Genomic DNA, 19,450 nt, shown 5'->3' with positions numbered 1-19,450 from the left:
AAAACCTATGGAATGCAACAAAAGCAGTTCTAAGAGGGTAGTTTAGAGCAATATAATCCTACCTCAAGAAACGAGAAAAATCTCAAATAAACAACCTAACCTTACACCAAAAGCAACTACAGAAAGAACAAACAAAATCCAAAGTTAGTAGAAGGAGAGAAATCATAAACATCAGAGGAGAAAAAAATGAAACAGAAATGAAGAAAATAATAGCAAAGATCAAAAAAACTAAAAGCTGGTTCTTTGAGCTGGTTCTTCTTTAAACAAAATTGATAAATCTTTAGCCAGATTCATCAAGAAAAAAAGGGAGAGGACTCAAATCAGTAAAAGTGGAAATGAAAACGGAGAAGCTACAACTGACACCACAGAAATACAAATGATCGTAAGAGAGTACTACAAGCAACTATATGCCAACAAAATGGACAACCTGAAGGAAATGGAAAAATTCTTAGAAAAGTACAACCTTCCAAGACTGAACCAAGAAGAAATAGAAAATATGAACAGACCAATCACAAGTAATGAAATTGAAACTGTGGTTAAAAATCTTCCAACAAACAAAAGCCCAGGACCATGGTTTCACAGGTGAATTCTATCAAACATCTAGAGAAGAGTTAACACCTATCCTTCTTGAACTCTTCCAAAAAATTGCAGAGGGTGGAACACTCCCAAACTCATTCTACAAGGCTACCATCATCCTGATACCAAAACCAGACAAATATATCACACAAAAAAGAAAACTACAGGCCAATATCACTGATGAACACAGGCGCAAAAATCCTCCACGAAACACTACCAAACAGAATCCAACACATTAAAAGGATCATACACCAGGATCAAGTGGGATTTATTCCAGGGATGCAAGGATTCTTCAATATAAGCAAATCAATCAATGTGATACACCATATTAAAAAATTAAAGAATAAAACCAGGGCTTCCCCGGTGGCGCAGTGGTTGAGAGTCCACCTGCCGATGCAGGGGACATGGGTTCGTGCCCCAGTCCGGGAAGATCCCACATGCCGTGGAGCGGCTGGGCCCGTAAGCCATGGCCGCTGAGCCTGTGTGTCCGGAGCCTGTGCTTCGCAATGGGAGAGGCCACAACAGTGAGAGGCCCACGTACCGAAGAAAGAAAACAAAAAAAACCCCATATGATCATCTCAATAGATGCAGAAAAAGCTTTTGATAAAATTCAACACCCATTTATGATAAAAACTCTCCAGAAAGTGGGCATAGAGGGAACCTACCTCAACATAATAAAGGCCATATATGACAAACCCACAGCAAACATTATTCTCAATGGTGAAAAACTGAAAGCATTTCCTCTAAGATCAGGAATAAGGCAAGGATGTCCATTCTTCCCACAATTATTCAACATAGTTTTGGAAGTCCTAGCCATGGCAATCAGAGAAAAAGAAATAAAAGGAATCCAAATCGGAAAAGAAGAAGTAAAACTGTCACTGCAGATGACATGATACCATACATAGAAAATCCTAAAGATGCCACAAGAAAACTACTAGAGTTAATCAATGAATTTGGTAAAGTTGAAGGATACAAAATTAATACACAGCAATCTCGTGCATTCCTATACACTAACAACAAAGGACAGAAAGAGAAATTAAGGAAACAATCCCATTTACCACTGCAACAAAAAGAATAAAATACCTAGGAATAAACCTACCTAAGGAGACAAAAGACATGTATGCAGAAAACTATAAGACAGAAAGAAATCAAAGACGACACAAACAGGTGGAGAGATATACCATGTTCTTGGATTGGAAGAATCAACATTGTGAAAATGACTATACTGCCCAAATCAAACTACAGATTCAGTACAATCCCTATCAAATTACCAATGGCATTTTTCACAGGACTGGAACAAAAAATCTTACAATTTGTATGGAAATACAAAAGACCCCAAACAGCCATAGCAATATCGAGAAAGAAAAACGGAGCTGCAGGAATCAGGCTCCCGGACTTCAGACTATCCTACAAAGCTACAGTAATCAAGATAGTATGGTACTGGCACAAAAATGGAAATATAGATCAATGGAACAGGATAGAAAGCCCACAGATAAACCCATGCACATAAGGTCACCTTATTTTTGATAAAGGAGGCAAGAATATACAATGGAGAAAAGACAGCCTCTTCAATAAATGGTGCTGGGAAAACTGGACAGCTACATGTAAAAGAATGAAGTTAGAACACTCCCTAACACCATACACAAAAATAAATTCAAAATGGATTAAAGTCCTCAATGTAAGGCCAGACACTATAAAACTCTTAGAGGAAAACATAGGCAGAACACTCTATAACATAAATCACAGTACAGCAAGATCCTTTTTGACCCACCTCCTAGAGAAATGGAAATAAGAACAAAAATAAACAAATGGGACCTAATGAAACTTAAAACCTTTTGCACAGCAAAGGAAACCATAAACAAGACGAAAAGACAACCCTCAGAATGGGAGAAAATATTTGCAAATGAAGCAACTGACAAAGGATTAATCTCCAAAATACACAAGCAGCTCATGCAGCTCAATATCAAAAAAACAAACAACCCAATCCCAAAATGTGCAGAAGACCTAAATAGACATTGCTCCAAAGAAGATATACAGATTGCCAACAAACACATGAAAGGATGCTCAACATCACTAATCATTAGAGAAATGTAAATCAAAACTACAATGAGGTATCACCTCACACCAGTCAGAATGGCCATGATCAAAAAAATCTACAAACAGTAAATGCTGGAGAGGGTGTGGAGAAAAGGGAATCCTCTTGCACTGTTGGTGGGAATGTAAATTGTTACAGCCACTATGGAGAACAGTATGGATGTTCCTTAAAAGACTAAAAATAGAACTACCATATGATCCAGCAATCCCACTCCTGGGCATACCCAGAGAAAACCATAATTCAAAAAGACACATGCACCCCAATGTTCACTGAAACACTATTTACAATAGCCAGGTCATGGATGCAACTTAAATGCCCATCAACAGATGAATGAATAAAGATGTTGTACATATATACAATGGAATATTACTCAGCCATAAAAAGGAATAAAATTGGGTCATTTGTAGAGACATGGATGGACCTAGAGAGTGTCATACAGAGTGAAGCTAGAAAGAGAAAAGCAAATATAGTATAGCAACACATATATGTGGAATCTAGAAATATGGTATAGATGATCGTATTTGCAAAGCAGAAATAGAGACACAGATGTAGAGGACAAATGTATGGATACACAGGGGGAAAGGGGTGGGGTGGGAGGAATTGGGAGACTGGGATTGACAAATATACATTATTGATACTATGTATAAAATAGACAACTGATGGGAACATACTGTATAGCACAGGGAACTCTACCTAATGCACTGAGGTAACCTAAATGGAAGGGAAGTCCAAAAGGGAGGGGATATCTGTATGTGTATGGCTGATTCATTTTGTTGTGCAGTGGAGGCTAAAACAACAGTGTAAAGCAACCATACTCCAATAAAATTAATTTAAAAAAAGAAAAAAGTAAACAATACATAGAGAATAAATGCAATCAATGATGAAACACATTATTCTTGACAGTAACAGTAATACGATATATGTTTGCTAAAGGGATAAATGAATCTGTCATCAAGAAAAAATGCAGGTATGAGTACAAAAAGATAAAATCAGCATTTTTGGATTTGTTTACATCAAAAGTCAATTAAACCTGTGCTGTATAACACATTTCTTTAAAAAAAAAAGCACATTTCTTCTCTAAATTATCTAGTTATATTAAACTGATATCAATTATTCAATTAAAGCCCACATATAGGATCATTACTGTTAAAGGATCAACTTTCATTATAAAATATTAACTATAAGAACTAAGATATTTTTATACCTCTTTTCGCATTCCACAGTTTGTTTTGGCTTGTTTCTTGTGACAGAAGTTGAATGATTAAGAATCCTAGAAGTAAATCAACACATTAATTCCATAGTATATTAAAGAGAATAGTGTATATACATGATATAAAAGATGTCCATAAATAACTGCATCTGGTCCATGAAGATCTTTGCTAGAAAACAATATTTAAATGTTATTTAGATCAGATGCTCATAAGCCCACTGGCTATTATGACGGAATGAAGTTCACCAACTCTTCCATGCATCTTCTCTTATAAACCCTTTCTCAAGGCTTGGATATCTTCTAGCCATGCTATTTCCCTGTGCATATCTAACTTTTGGCTGAGACAGAAGATAAAGAGATGCAGATTGTTTAGGTACCATCATAACTGATTTAGTTTTCCCAGGATAGCAAATGACAGGATCATGCTGATGTAATAATCATTTTGCCAAATGCCAATAAAACTTAATTCAAAATGCAAAGCCAGTGCTAAAGTTCAATTCTTTAAAAAAAACTCCACAAGTTTATTAAACTTTTAATAACCAAATGAAACAGTATTCGAAGAAAACCAAAAAAAAAAAAAGAATGATAAACCACTGTATGAGGGAACTATTTGTCCATAACTTTATGTAATTCTAAGTGTTAATCTCAAAGTCAAAAGTAATGAATTATTAACTACCTTTCTTTAATATAAGTAACATATTTAAAAGTTCTTAATATTTATCCATTTAGTATAGATATAAATGTTATCTTAATTTTCAATTTTAAGTTTAGTTTTATAAGGAGTAGAATATCTGCCTTTTATTCAAAATAATATCATCAGATGTCAACTATCAAAAGAGTACACAGGAGAAAAGAAATTCCAAATTAAAGCTATATATTAACTATTAAAACACATAATGAAATAAATATAAGTGGGTAATTCCAGAAAGATGGATAACATAAAGAAACCAATTTCCATTACCCCAGTTTCCTCACTAGCTTAGATCTAGTAGAGCCTCACCAGGAAGAAGTCCCAGTGAGGGGCAAAGGTCAACTATCACAAGCAAAGCAGTGTAGCTTTGCACCAAACAATTTCGAGATTACTGACACCTTTGTGTGGGCAGGCACTAAAATTGTACTGAATCCCCAAATGCAGAAGAATTTAGATAATAAATTATCTCAGACTATGAGGAAAAATTATATCATTAAAGAGTGATTTTTAAAAAAGGAAGTAAATCCTAAGAGTTCTCTTCACAAGGAAAAAATGTTTTTCTATTTCTTTAGATCTGTATCTATATGAGATGATGGATGTTCACTAAACTGCTTGTGATAATCACTTCATGATGTATGTAAGTCAAATCATTATACCGAACACCTTAAACTTATACAATGCTGTATGTCAACTGTATCTCAATAAAACTGAAAGAGAAAAATATCTTAATTTAAAAAGGAGATATAGCAGTGTGAAGTATCCTGGGGGGCAATGTCAGAATTATTCCCTGGGAAGGGGAGGTCAAACTACAGTGCCCTTCACTGCAGTAAATTCTTAATTCTCCCCATACCATACTCACTAGTGTTGTGATTATTTATGTGTATAAGTCATATTGGAGCAGAAAGAAAAAAAGTTGAGATCTACTTACCTATAAAATATTTTTTATGTACTTGAAAATTCTCCTATGAAAAATTTTGTGTACAATTGATATTTAATATTTTACTCTGATACTCAAAGTTAAAATAAATGTCTGTTTTATCTAAATACCTCTTCTAGATTATTAAGACACTTCCCCAATCCAGGTACCAGTACTGAGTTTTAAGTAAAAGACTATTTAATTCTATATAATTCAGCTGCATCAACCTGGCCCCTTAATACTTAAGGCGTCCACAAACTCTAGATACCTTGATGCACGTCCTGCTGCTCTGGTCCTCTGGAAGAGTTTTTCACTGAATGATGCTCTATAACATAAAGGTCTCCGTCTGTATTCACATTTCACGTACATCAACCAAACCAAAAGATGGAAGAAGTAAGATGTTTTGGGAGAGGATAGGGAAGTCATTAGTAAAGCAAGCAGAAAAGGAAGAATGGATAGATTTTAAGGGTTGAGAGAACTACCTGATTAGTTATAACAAGCTAGAGATTAACATGATGCTCCTCAAATTAGAGTCCACATGATCAGAAAAAAAAAATCACATGAAAAGGTAATGTACATAATTTCTATAATTCTAAACCAAAATAATAAACTGCTCAAAATCTGATTTTGTTTTCCATGATCCTTAATTAATTATACTTCAATATAACTTTTCATAATTACTTCTTAAAATTTAGCTATATCTCATAGTACTCAGAAGCACATGTTTGCACAGTAAGTAAAAATTCTCAGGACACACCTAAAAGCAAATAAAATAATTATTAAAAGTAAAGACATAATAGAAAATACTATAGAATAAGTTTGTAGGAATGAACATGCAATGGGAACCAGTCAACTGAAGCTATTCATTGCTTGCATGTATTATAATCCTTTCTTTAGGATGATAATCAAACAAATTTTAAGAAGCCAGTTAAACGTCTACTTAATCAGACATGTAATAAGAAAATCAGTATAAGAAGAGCAGTAACCACTTCTCTAATGTTAACATACATAAGTAGAGTTGGTGGAAATTTGAAGAATTGGCTAAGTAATTTACAGAGCAACATTATTTTAAGACAATAGTTTTTTATTTAGCTTCCCAAATCATAGTGAAGATAAAATTATGATTTGTGGAGACAAAATTATGATTTGTGGAATAGCTATTTTAATATAGACAAGTCATTGATTCAGGGGGACTTCAATACACTCAAATAAAGTAGAAATAATCCAATAGTTTGACAAAGGGGATAAAGATTAGCTTTTAAAAATTTAACAATAAACTGTCAATACAAAGTAGTTTAATCTATGCATCTCAGACAAAGAAGGGGAAGTCTTCTAAATAACTAGGCTTCAGACTTTGAACACTTATGAGTTATCTACTTGATGGTTTATTTGGTGATCCTTTTCCCCACCCTTTTTTTTTTTTTTTTTTTTTTCTTTTTTTTTTTTCTTTTTGCGGTATGCGGGCCTCTCACTGTTGTGGCCTCTCCCGTTGCGGAGCACAGGCTCCGGATGCGCAGGCCCAGCGGCCATGGCTCACGGGCCCAGCCGCTCCGCGGCATATGGGATCCTCCCAGACCGGGGCACGAACCCGTATCCCCTGCATCGGCAGGCGGACTCTCAACCACTGCGCCACCAGGGAGGCCCTTCCCCACCCTTTTTGATTATTAATTCTGTGTGATATCTTCTTGTTACTTTCCTAGGATAGTTTCATCCACCAAGTACTAGTATAAACCTTCTTTAAGAATCACAGATAGGGCCTCCCTGGTGGCGCAGTGGTTGAGAGTCCGCCTGCCGATGCAGGGGATACGGGTTCGTGCCCTGGTCCGGGAGGATCCCATATGCCGCGGAGCGGCTGGGCCCGTGAGCCATGGCCGCTGAGCCTGCGCATCCGGAGCCTGTGCTCCGCAACAGGAGAGGCCACAACAGTGAGAGGCCCGCGTACCGCAAAAAAAAAAAAAAAAAAAAAAAAAAGAATCACAGATATTTTAAAAAACAGTACGAACTAAACAAGTCAAAGCTGCTCTAAGAAAATCATCACTAAACTCGACATAAGCAATTTTTAAATTGCCTCTAATTTTGGAGTACATGCATGGCTTCTTTTAGCTGAGAGCTAACACTGCATTTACCTTTGACTAGTAGCTAGCTAAAGAGCAGTTAAATAGTAAGCATACAGTCAAAGTAGGAGTCTTAAGTGGTACTTCCTGATATACAAAGATAATCTTACCCCAGATAAATTATTTTAAATCAAGACTAACAATAAACAAACAAAGACATTACAATTATTATGTTAAAACTTAAAAAGAAATTTTACAACTCCTGGTTGACTTGCAATTTTAAATAGCATTTCAGATTCTTCATTAATAAAGTTGGAATCTAAAACAATACAGTGTGAAAGGGAAAAACTACAACCAGAGAAGGTATACAAACTCAAATCCTCTAAGGCATATATTCTTATACAGGATTACTTTTGACTTTTTGGACTCATTCAAATTTTAGTATTGTAACAGTAAACAAAAAATTTTAATTATCTACATCTAAGACATATAAGCAATAGCAACATATTTTAGAAGAAAGGATGAGATCATTTAATGGAGAAAACACTAGATTCGGCATAAGAAAATTCTGGGATCTAATTTAAATCGTCTACAGATTACAAATTTTAAAAGTAAAATGTACTCCTTACTTTATGAGCAGATATTATAAAATTTTAATGCCTTCAAAAATTAGACATAGTTATAACATTAATGTCACTGCATATTAATATTTAATCCAAAAAGCTCTTATATTTGTATGCACTAACATCTGAAAAGGAGGATGAAGTAGAGAAACAGTTCAGAGAGAGGAATTAATTTTGTATAAATCTCAAAAAATAACAGAAATTATGTAGAGAGAACAAATTAACTAAATTAATGGTTCTTATTAGCTTTAAATTTGTTGATTTCATTTCCAAGCAATTAATTAACCAGTAACAGTATTACTGAGTACCTACTATGTACAAGGCAGTGCTAGGCGCTGCTTTGTACTGATTACAAAACTATCACAAAAACAAGACCTACGAAACATCATCTGATGTTGTATCTAGGCTAGAAAGAATAATTTGTCAGAGGGATAGATGAAAAACTAATACAACAATAGGAGAAAATTGAAAATATAGAAATGTTATATATGGCAATGTTAAAATCTAACATTATGCACTCAAATGCTATTCTTAACACAATGAGAGAAATGGATATTGTTGTGGGTTCTTATAAAATCAGTATTCTCTGTCCATAAAGATAAATGCAATTTTTTCACCTGCCAAGTAGAGAGGTAGAAACTCAACTATTTTTTAAGCTACACAGAGCAGGTGGTGGCTTGCTTCATCAAACCTCTTAAACCAATGGGGAGATCAATACTTTAATTATACTGAAGGGGGAAAACACACACAACCTCATAAGTAGCCAATTTTTAAAAAGCCCAGTTAAAAATGAATCATAGGAAAAGATTAGAAGATAAGATTCACAGAAAAGGGTGACAGAAAGTTATGGCAGAAGAAAAATGTCAATTGAGAGTGAGGATACATTAGATATAGAAGGGATAAAGATGAGTGATATTTTCTAGTATGGTTTTCAATTCTATAAATGTAGTAGCAGTGCAAAAAAAGATACTGAGTGATTATTTTTAAAAAATAGTGGCCCCTAAAACCACACATCTGTCATTGAATAAATTTTAATAGTAATTATTTTTCAAAGCATCTTTGAAATGCCAGTATACTTTTTTAAGCTTCCCAAAACATGGTCATGTGATCCATAAACATTTATTGCTTTGAATAAGTAAAATGCTTAATAGTTATCCATGTTAAGTGCACCAAAATTATTCTTTTAATTTTCTCAAAACAAAAAAATCTCAGATATGCTTTATTATTTCAAAACTATAAATGCAGTACTCTCAGTACATGAAGATAGCAATAAAGCTGACCCTCAGCAGCACAAAGAACTTTTTCTGTATTAAAAATGGACCTGCACTGATTTTACACTCATTAACGCAATGTCCTCCTCATTGCCAATAACACTCATTTGGAGAAAGCCCAGCCAGAGGGAGAAATGCTCCTTGACCGAGAAACAGACTAAAGTGAACCTGTGACTCTCAAATCGTCACACTGATTTAATCAACGATTATATAATTCTGTTCAATTTTAAGGAGTTTACACATATCCCAAAAAACTCAAAATCTGATAAAAAGCACATTATATACTTGTGACACGTACTTGGAAAAAAATGCTCATAACGTATCTAATGCTACTGTGAGCTAAGGTGAGTATCAACAATTATTATTCTTTAGCACCAGGAATAAAAAAGAGATACTAAAGCAATAATTAAATATAATGACTAGATGAGTATAAAGTATTATGTTAATTGTATATGTAACTTTATATTTCTCTAAGTATTTCCTATTGTCTTTTAGTAGTTAGTCCCTTGAAATAGATCTTAAAATGGTCCTATTGTTTACTGTTTATTTGATAATCTTTAAATACTCAGATTTAATGATTATAAAAGTTGCCCACTTAAATCTCATTATTGAAAAAGATACCTGTTCTTCTGCTCTTGCTGCAATAACTGAGCGGCTATTTTCCTCAAATCAGTTACTTCTTTCAAACCATCATCTTCTTCCTCGGCAAGTAATTGCTCTTTCCCAAGTCTGAAAGGTGACACAAACATGGTTATCCAAAAAGTAAGGCAGATGATATTTTATGCCAGCTTCCAAACGTAGAAACCATTTTTTATTTTTAATAGCATGTGAAAGCTAAAACCCTATAAAGTCCTTGTATTTAAAATGTTAAAATAAGAAATAAAGAATATTTAAGGAATATAAAAACATATCTATCCTCTCAATAGGAAACGTGGCATAGTGGTTATATTAATATAATTAATGGCTAAAAGGTAAACTGCACCACCATTTTGTAATTTCTGAAATGTGTAATGGCCATAGTAGTTTAACAATGCATATTCTCCATCTTGAGTGTAATAAGGACCACAGAGCTCTATTTGGCCTGTCTTTAGAGATAGAAAATGTTATGAAAATCTCTCATTTTATCAAGCCACTCTACTCTTATCAGTTTATTCATTTTGATTTTCAAAATCTCTATGTAAGATGTTTAAGTAGTGGAAATGCAAAATAGATTCAGACAGATTGGCAATTTGCCAAAAAATACTCATTAAAATATATAGTTTTATCATTCAAAAAGAACAAAGAAATTTTAAAATTGTCCTCCAAACTCTAGTAATTTTACCCCAAAGGTATTTCATTTAAAAAATGGTACCAAGCCTAAGACTCTGTATCTTTACCATATCTTGCATGCCACTGGAGACTCTCAAGTATAGGCAACTGTCCTCATGAGACAAGGTGAGAAAGTAAGAGACGAATGAAATATAGGGTACAAGACAAAGCACTGTATCTCCTTATGGGGTACCAGAGATGATTAATTAATGACTGTTAAAAAGTTACCAATGAGGTCATTTGGGGGAAGCACAATGCAGAGAAAAGAGAAAAACTTGGGGATCAGAGAGAGAGAGCTAGGTTCACACCCAAGGTTCTAGTGGACACTAGCTAAGTAGTTCTAGACAAGAAACTTTAGCCTCTGAGCTTCAACTTCCTCACCTGTAAAAATGTGGACAATATCCACCCCACAGGATTTAGTGAAGATTAAGTAAGGAACATGGCAAAGCACATAGCACAGATCCTGGTATATGGTAGGTATTCAACAAATGTTCCTTCCTTCCTGCAGCTATGAAGTAACTTGAAGGAGTGACTGAAAAATGTGGTAGGTCATATTCCATCATTTCATAAGATAAATGATACAGAAAAGATCCAAAGTACAATTATTTTAATAAAATAGAGAAGTAAATACCCTTAAAATTACCATAACCAGTCTGATGAAACGGAAAGTGTATTAGACCAAGAGTCAGAACACCTGAGTTCCAGACATTTGAAACTCCAAGCCTCAGTATCCTTATTGGTCAAATTATGCCAATACCATCTGTTTTAAAGAGTTGTTAGATAGCTCAAATGAGGCAATGTATGGGAAGGTACAGTATTCTTCAGTAATAAAAATAGGTGATATTATAATTACACTTATAGGGGAAAACAGTGTATATACTACACTCAACTTGTATGTTCAGTATAATTTTCAGTTTAATTGAGGAATGCAGACAGATGAAATATTCACAAATTAACTATCTGAACTTAACAGGTAAATGAACGAAAAAAATATTCGTTCAAGTAGAAATATCTAAAGAATATTTCAAGTATTAGTAAGTAACATTTCAATTTGAGAATTAGTGTGAGCTTACCTTTTTTCATCTCCCAATTCTTCATTTTTCTGAGATTTTTCAGGGCCTTTTTCTTTTCCCTTATATAAAAGAAAGTTATCATTTTCAAATGTATTGTTCACTTTTGTGAGATTAAGGAGAACATGTTATTGATACTTGTTCAAAGTTTTCTTTACCTTAAGGAAAGCGACAAATGATCCAATAGGTGCATCTCCCTGTTCAGGAACTGCTACATCATCTGTGTTGGGGTCAGTAAAATCATACACCTCCTGGTCTAAGTGGAGATTAATATTTATTAGAAAATATGAAGAGTAAACAGTATTCTCTGACACTGCAGTGCTTAGAAAAAAGTATATTTTCCCAATAAAAGAGTTGGCCAAAGATACTATAATTTTTTAAAGGCCATTTTTAATAAAATATTCATTTTAATAAGAGCTATGTACATGATATAAAAATAGCAGACACCATATGAATTACCTTTCTGAGAATCAGGTTTACTTCCTACTGAGTGACTGTCATTTCTTGATGTCTGCTCTCTATTTGATTCTGAGACTTGAGAATGAAGGCTGATTGTGTCGTCATCTGATGGCTGAACAGAATAAGCAAAAAGTAAAAATGAGGCGTTTTAAACATATGATAAGGATTAAGTTGCTTTAATCAGAACATCTGATTTAAATCTCCAGTTTTCAAACCAAAAATTAATATGAGGTTTACTGTTCTGCTTTTTAAAACGTGCATGTCTTTTTTTCATCTGAAGTCATAAAATGCATGATGATCATATTTTTAAGCAAAAGAAATCAAGTGTGTGCAAGTGTCTATCTATTTCAAAGCTCTAATAAAATTTTAAAATAAAACAGTTCAGCAATAGAGAAGACTCACTTCCGTTGTAGACAATCGTTTCTCTCCATTATCACTTCCAATTCCAGAGTCAGGGCCATGATTTTTATTTGGATAAAAATCTTCCATACTATGGAAATACAAATTCTAAGGGCAGTTAGGGTTTTCTTCTTAAATAGATAATACATAATTGACCTAAAATTTCCCTAGATAATACAGTCTTACACATTTTTGATATGTAGGATCCTTAAAGACATGAGGAGAAAAATATCAGGTCATACAAAACACTTTATTCATGTCCCTCATGTAATATTTTTCTTTCATGTGCTCTGTTGTAAAAACTTAACAATAGCTTATTATTTCTCCTGAGATTCAGAAAAGCAGACAGCCCTGCTAGAAAATCATCTTGATAAAGACCTATTTTTATCAGTTTGACAAATTTCACCACAGAATGCTGAAATGTTTTTTAACTTTAATTCATAGTTTTTTCTTCATTATCTTTAAAAATATATTTTAGCTTTGTAAATAAGGCCCATTTAGTAATTAAGAAAAGAGAAAAAAGGCAAAAAAAAGTCTGTGATGCATTGAATAAGCAATTGTTTTGGTGTGAGGATAAGAGCTGTCCTTGCAAATTTCTGAATTACAGTATGCCACCCGGGTTGCAAAATATTTTTCACTTTAATTTGCAAATTTACTATACACTCTACACTGACCACTGATTATGTGCCAAGAATTGGGCTAGGTGCTTTAAAGGTAATACCTTATACATTCCTTGTGAAAACTCTAGCAGGTTATTGGTGCTTTCTCATTTTACAGAAGAGGAAAGTGAGGCCAGGAGGGGTTGAAAAAATTGCCCAATGACATGCAACTTGCAAATGGCAGTCTAAATTTGTTCCCAAGATTATCTAACACTGAAGTCCCTGATCTTAATCACTATGCTATACTTCCTCCCCAAATACTGATTTTATACTTTTCAAAAGTATTCAACAAACTTGGGGAAGCAATTACCAAGTGTCAAGGCACTACGCTGAACACCTGAGATGAGATGAATTTTAAAATGTTTGGGGCTTCCCTGGTGGCGCAGTGGTTGAGAGTCCGCCTGCCGATGCAGGGGACACGGGTTCGTGCCCTGGTCTGGGAAGATCCCACATGCCGCAGAGCGGCTAGGCCCGTGAGCCATGGCTGCTGAGCCTGCGCGTCCGGAGCCTGTGCTCTGCAAGGGGAGAGGCCACAACAGTGAGAGGCCCGCCTACCGCAAAAAAAAAATAAAATAAAATAAAATAAAATGTTTGGCTTCAAAGGGCTCTCAGCCCAGAGGGGAAGGGAGTATGTTTATATGTTTTGAAGAATATGACAAAGGTAAAGATAAAGTGCTGTGAGAAAAGAGAGATTAACTAATTCTCCTTGGTAAGGTTAGGAAAGGCCTCATCCAAGAAAGTGGCATTTGAGATGAACCTTGAAGGATGAAAAGAGGCAACAATTGCTAGCATTTGTTGAGTGTCTACATTGTGTTAGATACTATGCCAGGTACACATAATATTTTATTTATAATCCTTACATTATACAATTTACGCATTATTTCTTTTTACAAATGAAGATAATACAGCTTATAAAAGTTAACTTCCCAAGGGGAAAAATTATGACATTTACTGAATATTATTCATTGAACTAGTTGCCAAGCACACATTTAATTCTCACAACAAGCTTATGAAGTGTGTATTGCTAACATTTTAAATAAAGAAACAGGCTCAGAGAGATTAAATAATTTACACAGCCCATAGAGGAATTAAGAGAGAGGTTAAACCATGATTAGAACTGAAATCCATCTGACTCCACTGCACAATAATACATCCATGTACTATACTAAAATACACTGGTGTATTCGTAATAGACGATAATAATAAGCTATTTGTTGAGGAATTATTATGGGTAAGACATTGTGTTAAGTACTCTATATACATTATTTCATTTAATCCTGACAGCATCCATATGGTTATTTCCCTTTTCACATATAATAAAGCTGAGAACCAGAGATATCATGACACAAGGACATACAGTTATTAAGGGTCGGAGAAGAGCTTCACAGGCATATTATGTCTGACTCCAAAAGCTGATGATAAGTATAGCTACTGTAATGCCTATGTAAAATAAAGAGTTCACAAAATAGTCAAGGCACGGAAAGTAGTAAGAACCATATAGCCAAGAACATGAGTGTGAAACTCAAAGTACGAGAACTTTCTAAGTAATTCAGTACCAGCTGTGAGTGAGAGATAAGCACACCCAAAAGCCAACTCATAAATAAACTCTATTGACCTGCACTGTCCAATACAGTAGCCACCAGTCATATATGGCTATTGAGCATCTGAAATGTGACTAGTCCAAATTGAGACATGCTATAAATGTAAAATACATACTAGATTTCAAAGATTTAAAAGGAAGAAAAAGAATGTGAAATAACTTACTAATTTTTTACATTTAATTATATGTTGAAATGACATATGATATACTGGGTTAAGTAACATACATTATTAAAATTAATTTCACCTGCTTATTACTTTTTTTAAGTGGGCTACAAGAAAATTTAATATTACTTACATGGCTCACATTGCCTTTCTATTGGACGGCACTGCTAGAGAACATCTCCAAAATATATCTCAATTCTGTCCACTCCTTTTAATCTCTACTGCAATAACCCTATTCAAGACCCCTTGATCTCTTGGCAGTACCACAACAACCTAACTAGTCCCTGTACTTCTACTCTTGTATACTTCCAATGTATTCTCTCTGTAAGAGCCAAAATAGTTTTTTTAAAACATAATTCAGATCATGTTATTCTCCTGTTTATAACTGTCCAATGACTTCCCACTGTACTTTAAATAAAATTCAAACTCCTTACCACAGCCTCCAAAGCCCCCACATGACTTCAGCCCTGACTACCTCTCCAAAATCAACTTGTACCACAATGTTGGCCTCCTTTCAGTTTTTTTAACACACCAAGTTTCTTCCTAACTTAACGCCTTTGCACATGGCATTATTTCTGCCTGAAATGCTCTTCCCCTCACTCTTGCCACAGCTAGCTTTTCTCCTTCCATGTCTTGACTTAAAACCTCACCTTCTCAAAGAGACATTCCCTGACCACACTCCTGAAACCTGTTCCTTTCTTTCAAAGCAGTCACCACAATTTGAAATTATACGTGTGTGTGTGTGTGTGTTCTTGCTTTATTTACTGACTGACATCCTCCACTAGAATGTGAGCTTCATGAGGGCCAAGGCCAATGTGTATATAATTCAACAAAACATACCCTGAACCTGCCGGTAAGCATTCAACTAATTTTTTTTTATTTTATTATTTTATTACTTATTTACTATCTATCTATTTATTTATTTATTTAGCGGTACACAGGCCTCTCACTGTTGTGGCCTCTCCCATTGCGGAGCACAGGCTCTGGACACGCAGGCTCAGCAGCCACGGCTCACGGGCCTACCCGCTCCGCGCCATGTGGGATCTTCCCGGACCGGGGCACGAACCCGTGTCCCCTGCATCGGCAGGCGGACTCTCAACCACTGCGCCACCAGGGAAGCCCCAACTGATATTTTTAAAATAAATAAATGACTAATACAATGAATGCTGTTACTAAAGTAATTTTTAAATAAATATAAAGCATACGAATAGAGATTAGTATATAAATTAATTCTAATTTTTATAGAATTGTTTGGTCTACTATCATTTATAATATTAAACAAAATAATCTTTGGGAACTAAATTTAATGTTCTGATATTTAATTCTACTGAGGCAACAAAAATATTCAAGAAAAAGTCCTATTTGTGAATTCAAGAACTTGCACTGTTAACAACAGTATACTCTCATCCAAGTCCAAATTATTTTCCATGCTACTAGACGGAATTATGTTTTCATAAAATTGTTCAAACCAATCTACATCTCGAAAGGATGAATTAAAAACAAAATATCAAATCTAACATTTCAAAATCTCATGAGTAGAAAAACACCAATATCATAGAGAACATCAATGGTAACTCAACTTTGATCCTGACATAAAGAATATGAAGGTGAAAGGTATCCCAAAATGTCTTGCTCTTCCGCTAACCTCAGCTCAAAGTCAAATTCTACTTGTTATTTGAAACGTACAACAGAGTGATCACAGGAGTAAATTAACAGTTGTCAAGTGCTGAGAAATTAGTGTTTCTGTACTATAGTGTCAAATCTTTACCTTTTACTACTAAAAGCTTTAATAATAAATTTTTGAGAAAATTCCAAATGTATTCTAGTATACCAAAAGTTCATTCTATGATGGTGATATTTCACTTCAGCCAATTATTTAACACTGGGCCAATCAGTCTAAGTATATTCAGTACACTTGAGATTAATAAGTATCTTTTATATGGAAAGAAGACACAATCATCATGAAATGAGACTGTCAGAATATTACATTACCTGTCTGTGAGAGGTTGGGAGGGCATTCTTTTACTCAGTGATGGAAGATCCAGAGAATCTGGTTTCTTATCCATTCTGCAACATGCTTGGATATTTAAGTATTTAAATATGTGTACTTTACCTTTTAAACATATCTGTCAGTAAATAATAAAGATTTAATTATATAGGTCCAAATATAAATGTCATCTACCAATTTATTGATAAATTTTAATAATCTCAAATTATTTGGAGACATAACAATCATGAGAGATACTTTGCATATTTAAATAATTTGTACTTCTGACACTAGGTGAAAAAAATCTGACAACACTGATATCAACTAAAATTCTATTGCAGTCTCTGTTCTTACTAGAAAAAATAAGTTAATTTTTCTGTATTTCACTGGGTTTTTTTGTTAAAAGCACAATGTACAAACCAGTAAACAATATAAAATTTATAATTCATGAAAGTTGCCTTTATTTGAAAAAAATGAAAAGAAATATATTCACTGTAGTGGTGAGAACAGAAAACAATAATAATCCATGTAATTCTTTAAAGTAATCTCATCGGAATCACTAAGTCATTGGGCTAAACACTGGAAGAGAGCTAATCAAAAGAATGTAAATATAGGAAAAATGAATTTGTTGAAAGGTGTGACGGTAGGCCAGTTAGAATAAAATAAAGCTTTAAATGGTCAATTCAACTAAGACAATATCCTGAAAAGTTATTTTCATTGGTGATAAAGAAAAGGAATAACGAAGGGAAAAATACTATGTGAAAGAAGATATTCTATATAAAAAAGATAGACAATGGACAGTAGGAAAACAGTAAGTCAGCTTTACAAAGGGTTAACTACAGTCACCATAAGTGTTATCGAATAAATATTTCTCCAAAATTAGAATAAAAATGTTTTATTTTATGGGCACACATAACCTAGCAACACACAAAAACAATGAACAAAGAAAACAGTAAGAAAAGTACATTAAAATGTAATTATCATTCCACGTAGAAAGGATAAACCTAATAGATACCAGATCTGACCTGACCACTAAAAAACTTCATTTAAAAGGAAAATTTAAAACATCTGAGCTATTAGAATATAAATACATTACCAATTAAAATGTATCCTATTATCTGTCCAAACTATTTTTAAAAATTATCTATTTCCAAATTAAATGATGGCAAATTACTTTCTTTTGTAAATTTAATTTATATCATAATAATTCATGTACATAGTTTTAAAAATCAAAGTGAATTACAAAACTGATAACAAAAACTTAATCCCCCATTCCACCCCTTTCAATCTCTAAGACCCAGTCCCCACATTCAACTCTTTCAGTTGGTTTCTGCTTTTTACCTTCATATTTATAAATAACATGGGTCTAATGCTATTTTTTTATTTTTCAATTATATATTTTATTTATTGAGGTCTTACTAAGGAAGATGAGGACTTAGATTCCTTATGTTACCACTACCACTGAGGCATGAGATAGATGAGCCCCTGGCTGAGCAGCTGGAACCTGTCCCCTGTGGACAGATACTCCAAGATAAAAAGATAATGGCAGGAGCAAGGAGGAGCTGAGTCCTGCTTGGATGAAAGATAAAGAGACCATGTATTTCTCATTCTTGAGGTCAAGGAGACCTCCCCAACTACACACGCGCAGAAAGGTTCCTCAGAGGTCAGAGAAGGGATGGGGCGCCAGACCATAATATGTTTGGTCAACTTCCCAGAAATCCTTGCACTGGAATCCATCTGGCTGAAAGAGGCATGTGCACACAGGAGAAGACCCTGAGTTAAACCAAATGTGGACTCAGAGCCAGGCAAAGCGAGATGACTGGCCAGAGGAAACCTGGAAGAACTGCCCTATATAAGTGATTTGAATCACCTCTCTGGTGCGCTCCTGCTCATTAGGGAGGACGCCCACACCCTTTCTCTCCAGGTGTGTATCTCAGCTTTGCTTCTGTCTTAACAGTTTCTCTGAGTGCTCTCCCACTTGTGTTGTGTCTCTAAACTTTGTACCTGTTTTTACAGTTTTTGCCTCCTTGAAACATTCTTGCTTTCAAACGTGGCAAGAGCCAGGGAAACTTTGTTTCTAGCCTCTAGCCCCTGGTGGTCTAGTGGCTAGGATTCCTGGTTTTCACCCAGGCTACCCAGGTTCAATTCCTGGGGCAGGGAATTAAGATCTCGCTTCAAGCCATCGCTCACTGCTGTCTCCACGAGATCACCACCACTATCACATATCATCAAACCACCTTCCTCCCATCCCCAATCCTTACCAACTCATATAAACATACTTCCTCCCTCTTCAGAAGCATAACATAGTGGTTAGAGCATGGATTCTGGAATCAGACTACCTTGGTCTGAAACCAGGCTCCACCATATG

At 34.7% G+C, this 19,450-nt stretch overlaps 1 protein-coding gene across 2 annotated transcripts in view; it reads right to left on the bottom strand.

Moving 5' to 3' along the window:
- The window catches only part of LRCH2 (leucine rich repeats and calponin homology domain containing 2), a 105,672-nt gene that overhangs the window by 35,662 nt on the left and 50,560 nt on the right, over positions 1-19,450 (bottom strand). Inside the window, exons 6-13 of one of the 2 annotated variants that reach the window (XM_081221569.1) lie at positions 17,088-17,221; positions 12,676-12,763; positions 12,274-12,385; positions 11,973-12,070; positions 11,818-11,876; positions 10,058-10,165; positions 5,757-5,813; positions 3,876-3,941 (exon numbers count right to left, since the gene is read on the bottom strand). In XM_081221569.1, coding sequence (XP_081077695.1) covers positions 3,876-3,941; positions 5,757-5,813; positions 10,058-10,165; positions 11,818-11,876; positions 11,973-12,070; positions 12,274-12,385; positions 12,676-12,763; positions 17,088-17,221 — 722 coding nt within the window. The remainder of the gene's footprint in view (positions 1-3,875; positions 3,942-5,756; positions 5,814-10,057; positions 10,166-11,817; positions 11,877-11,972; positions 12,071-12,273; positions 12,386-12,675; positions 12,764-17,087; positions 17,222-19,450) is intronic. The other variant, XM_081221570.1, reaches the window with a different exon arrangement.

Source organism: Mesoplodon bidens (assembly GCF_964165515.1).
Source record: "Mesoplodon bidens genome assembly, chromosome: X".
Taxonomy (NCBI): Eukaryota; Metazoa; Chordata; class Mammalia; order Artiodactyla; family Ziphiidae; genus Mesoplodon; species Mesoplodon bidens.
This window is presented reverse-complemented; position numbering and strand designations above follow the sequence as displayed.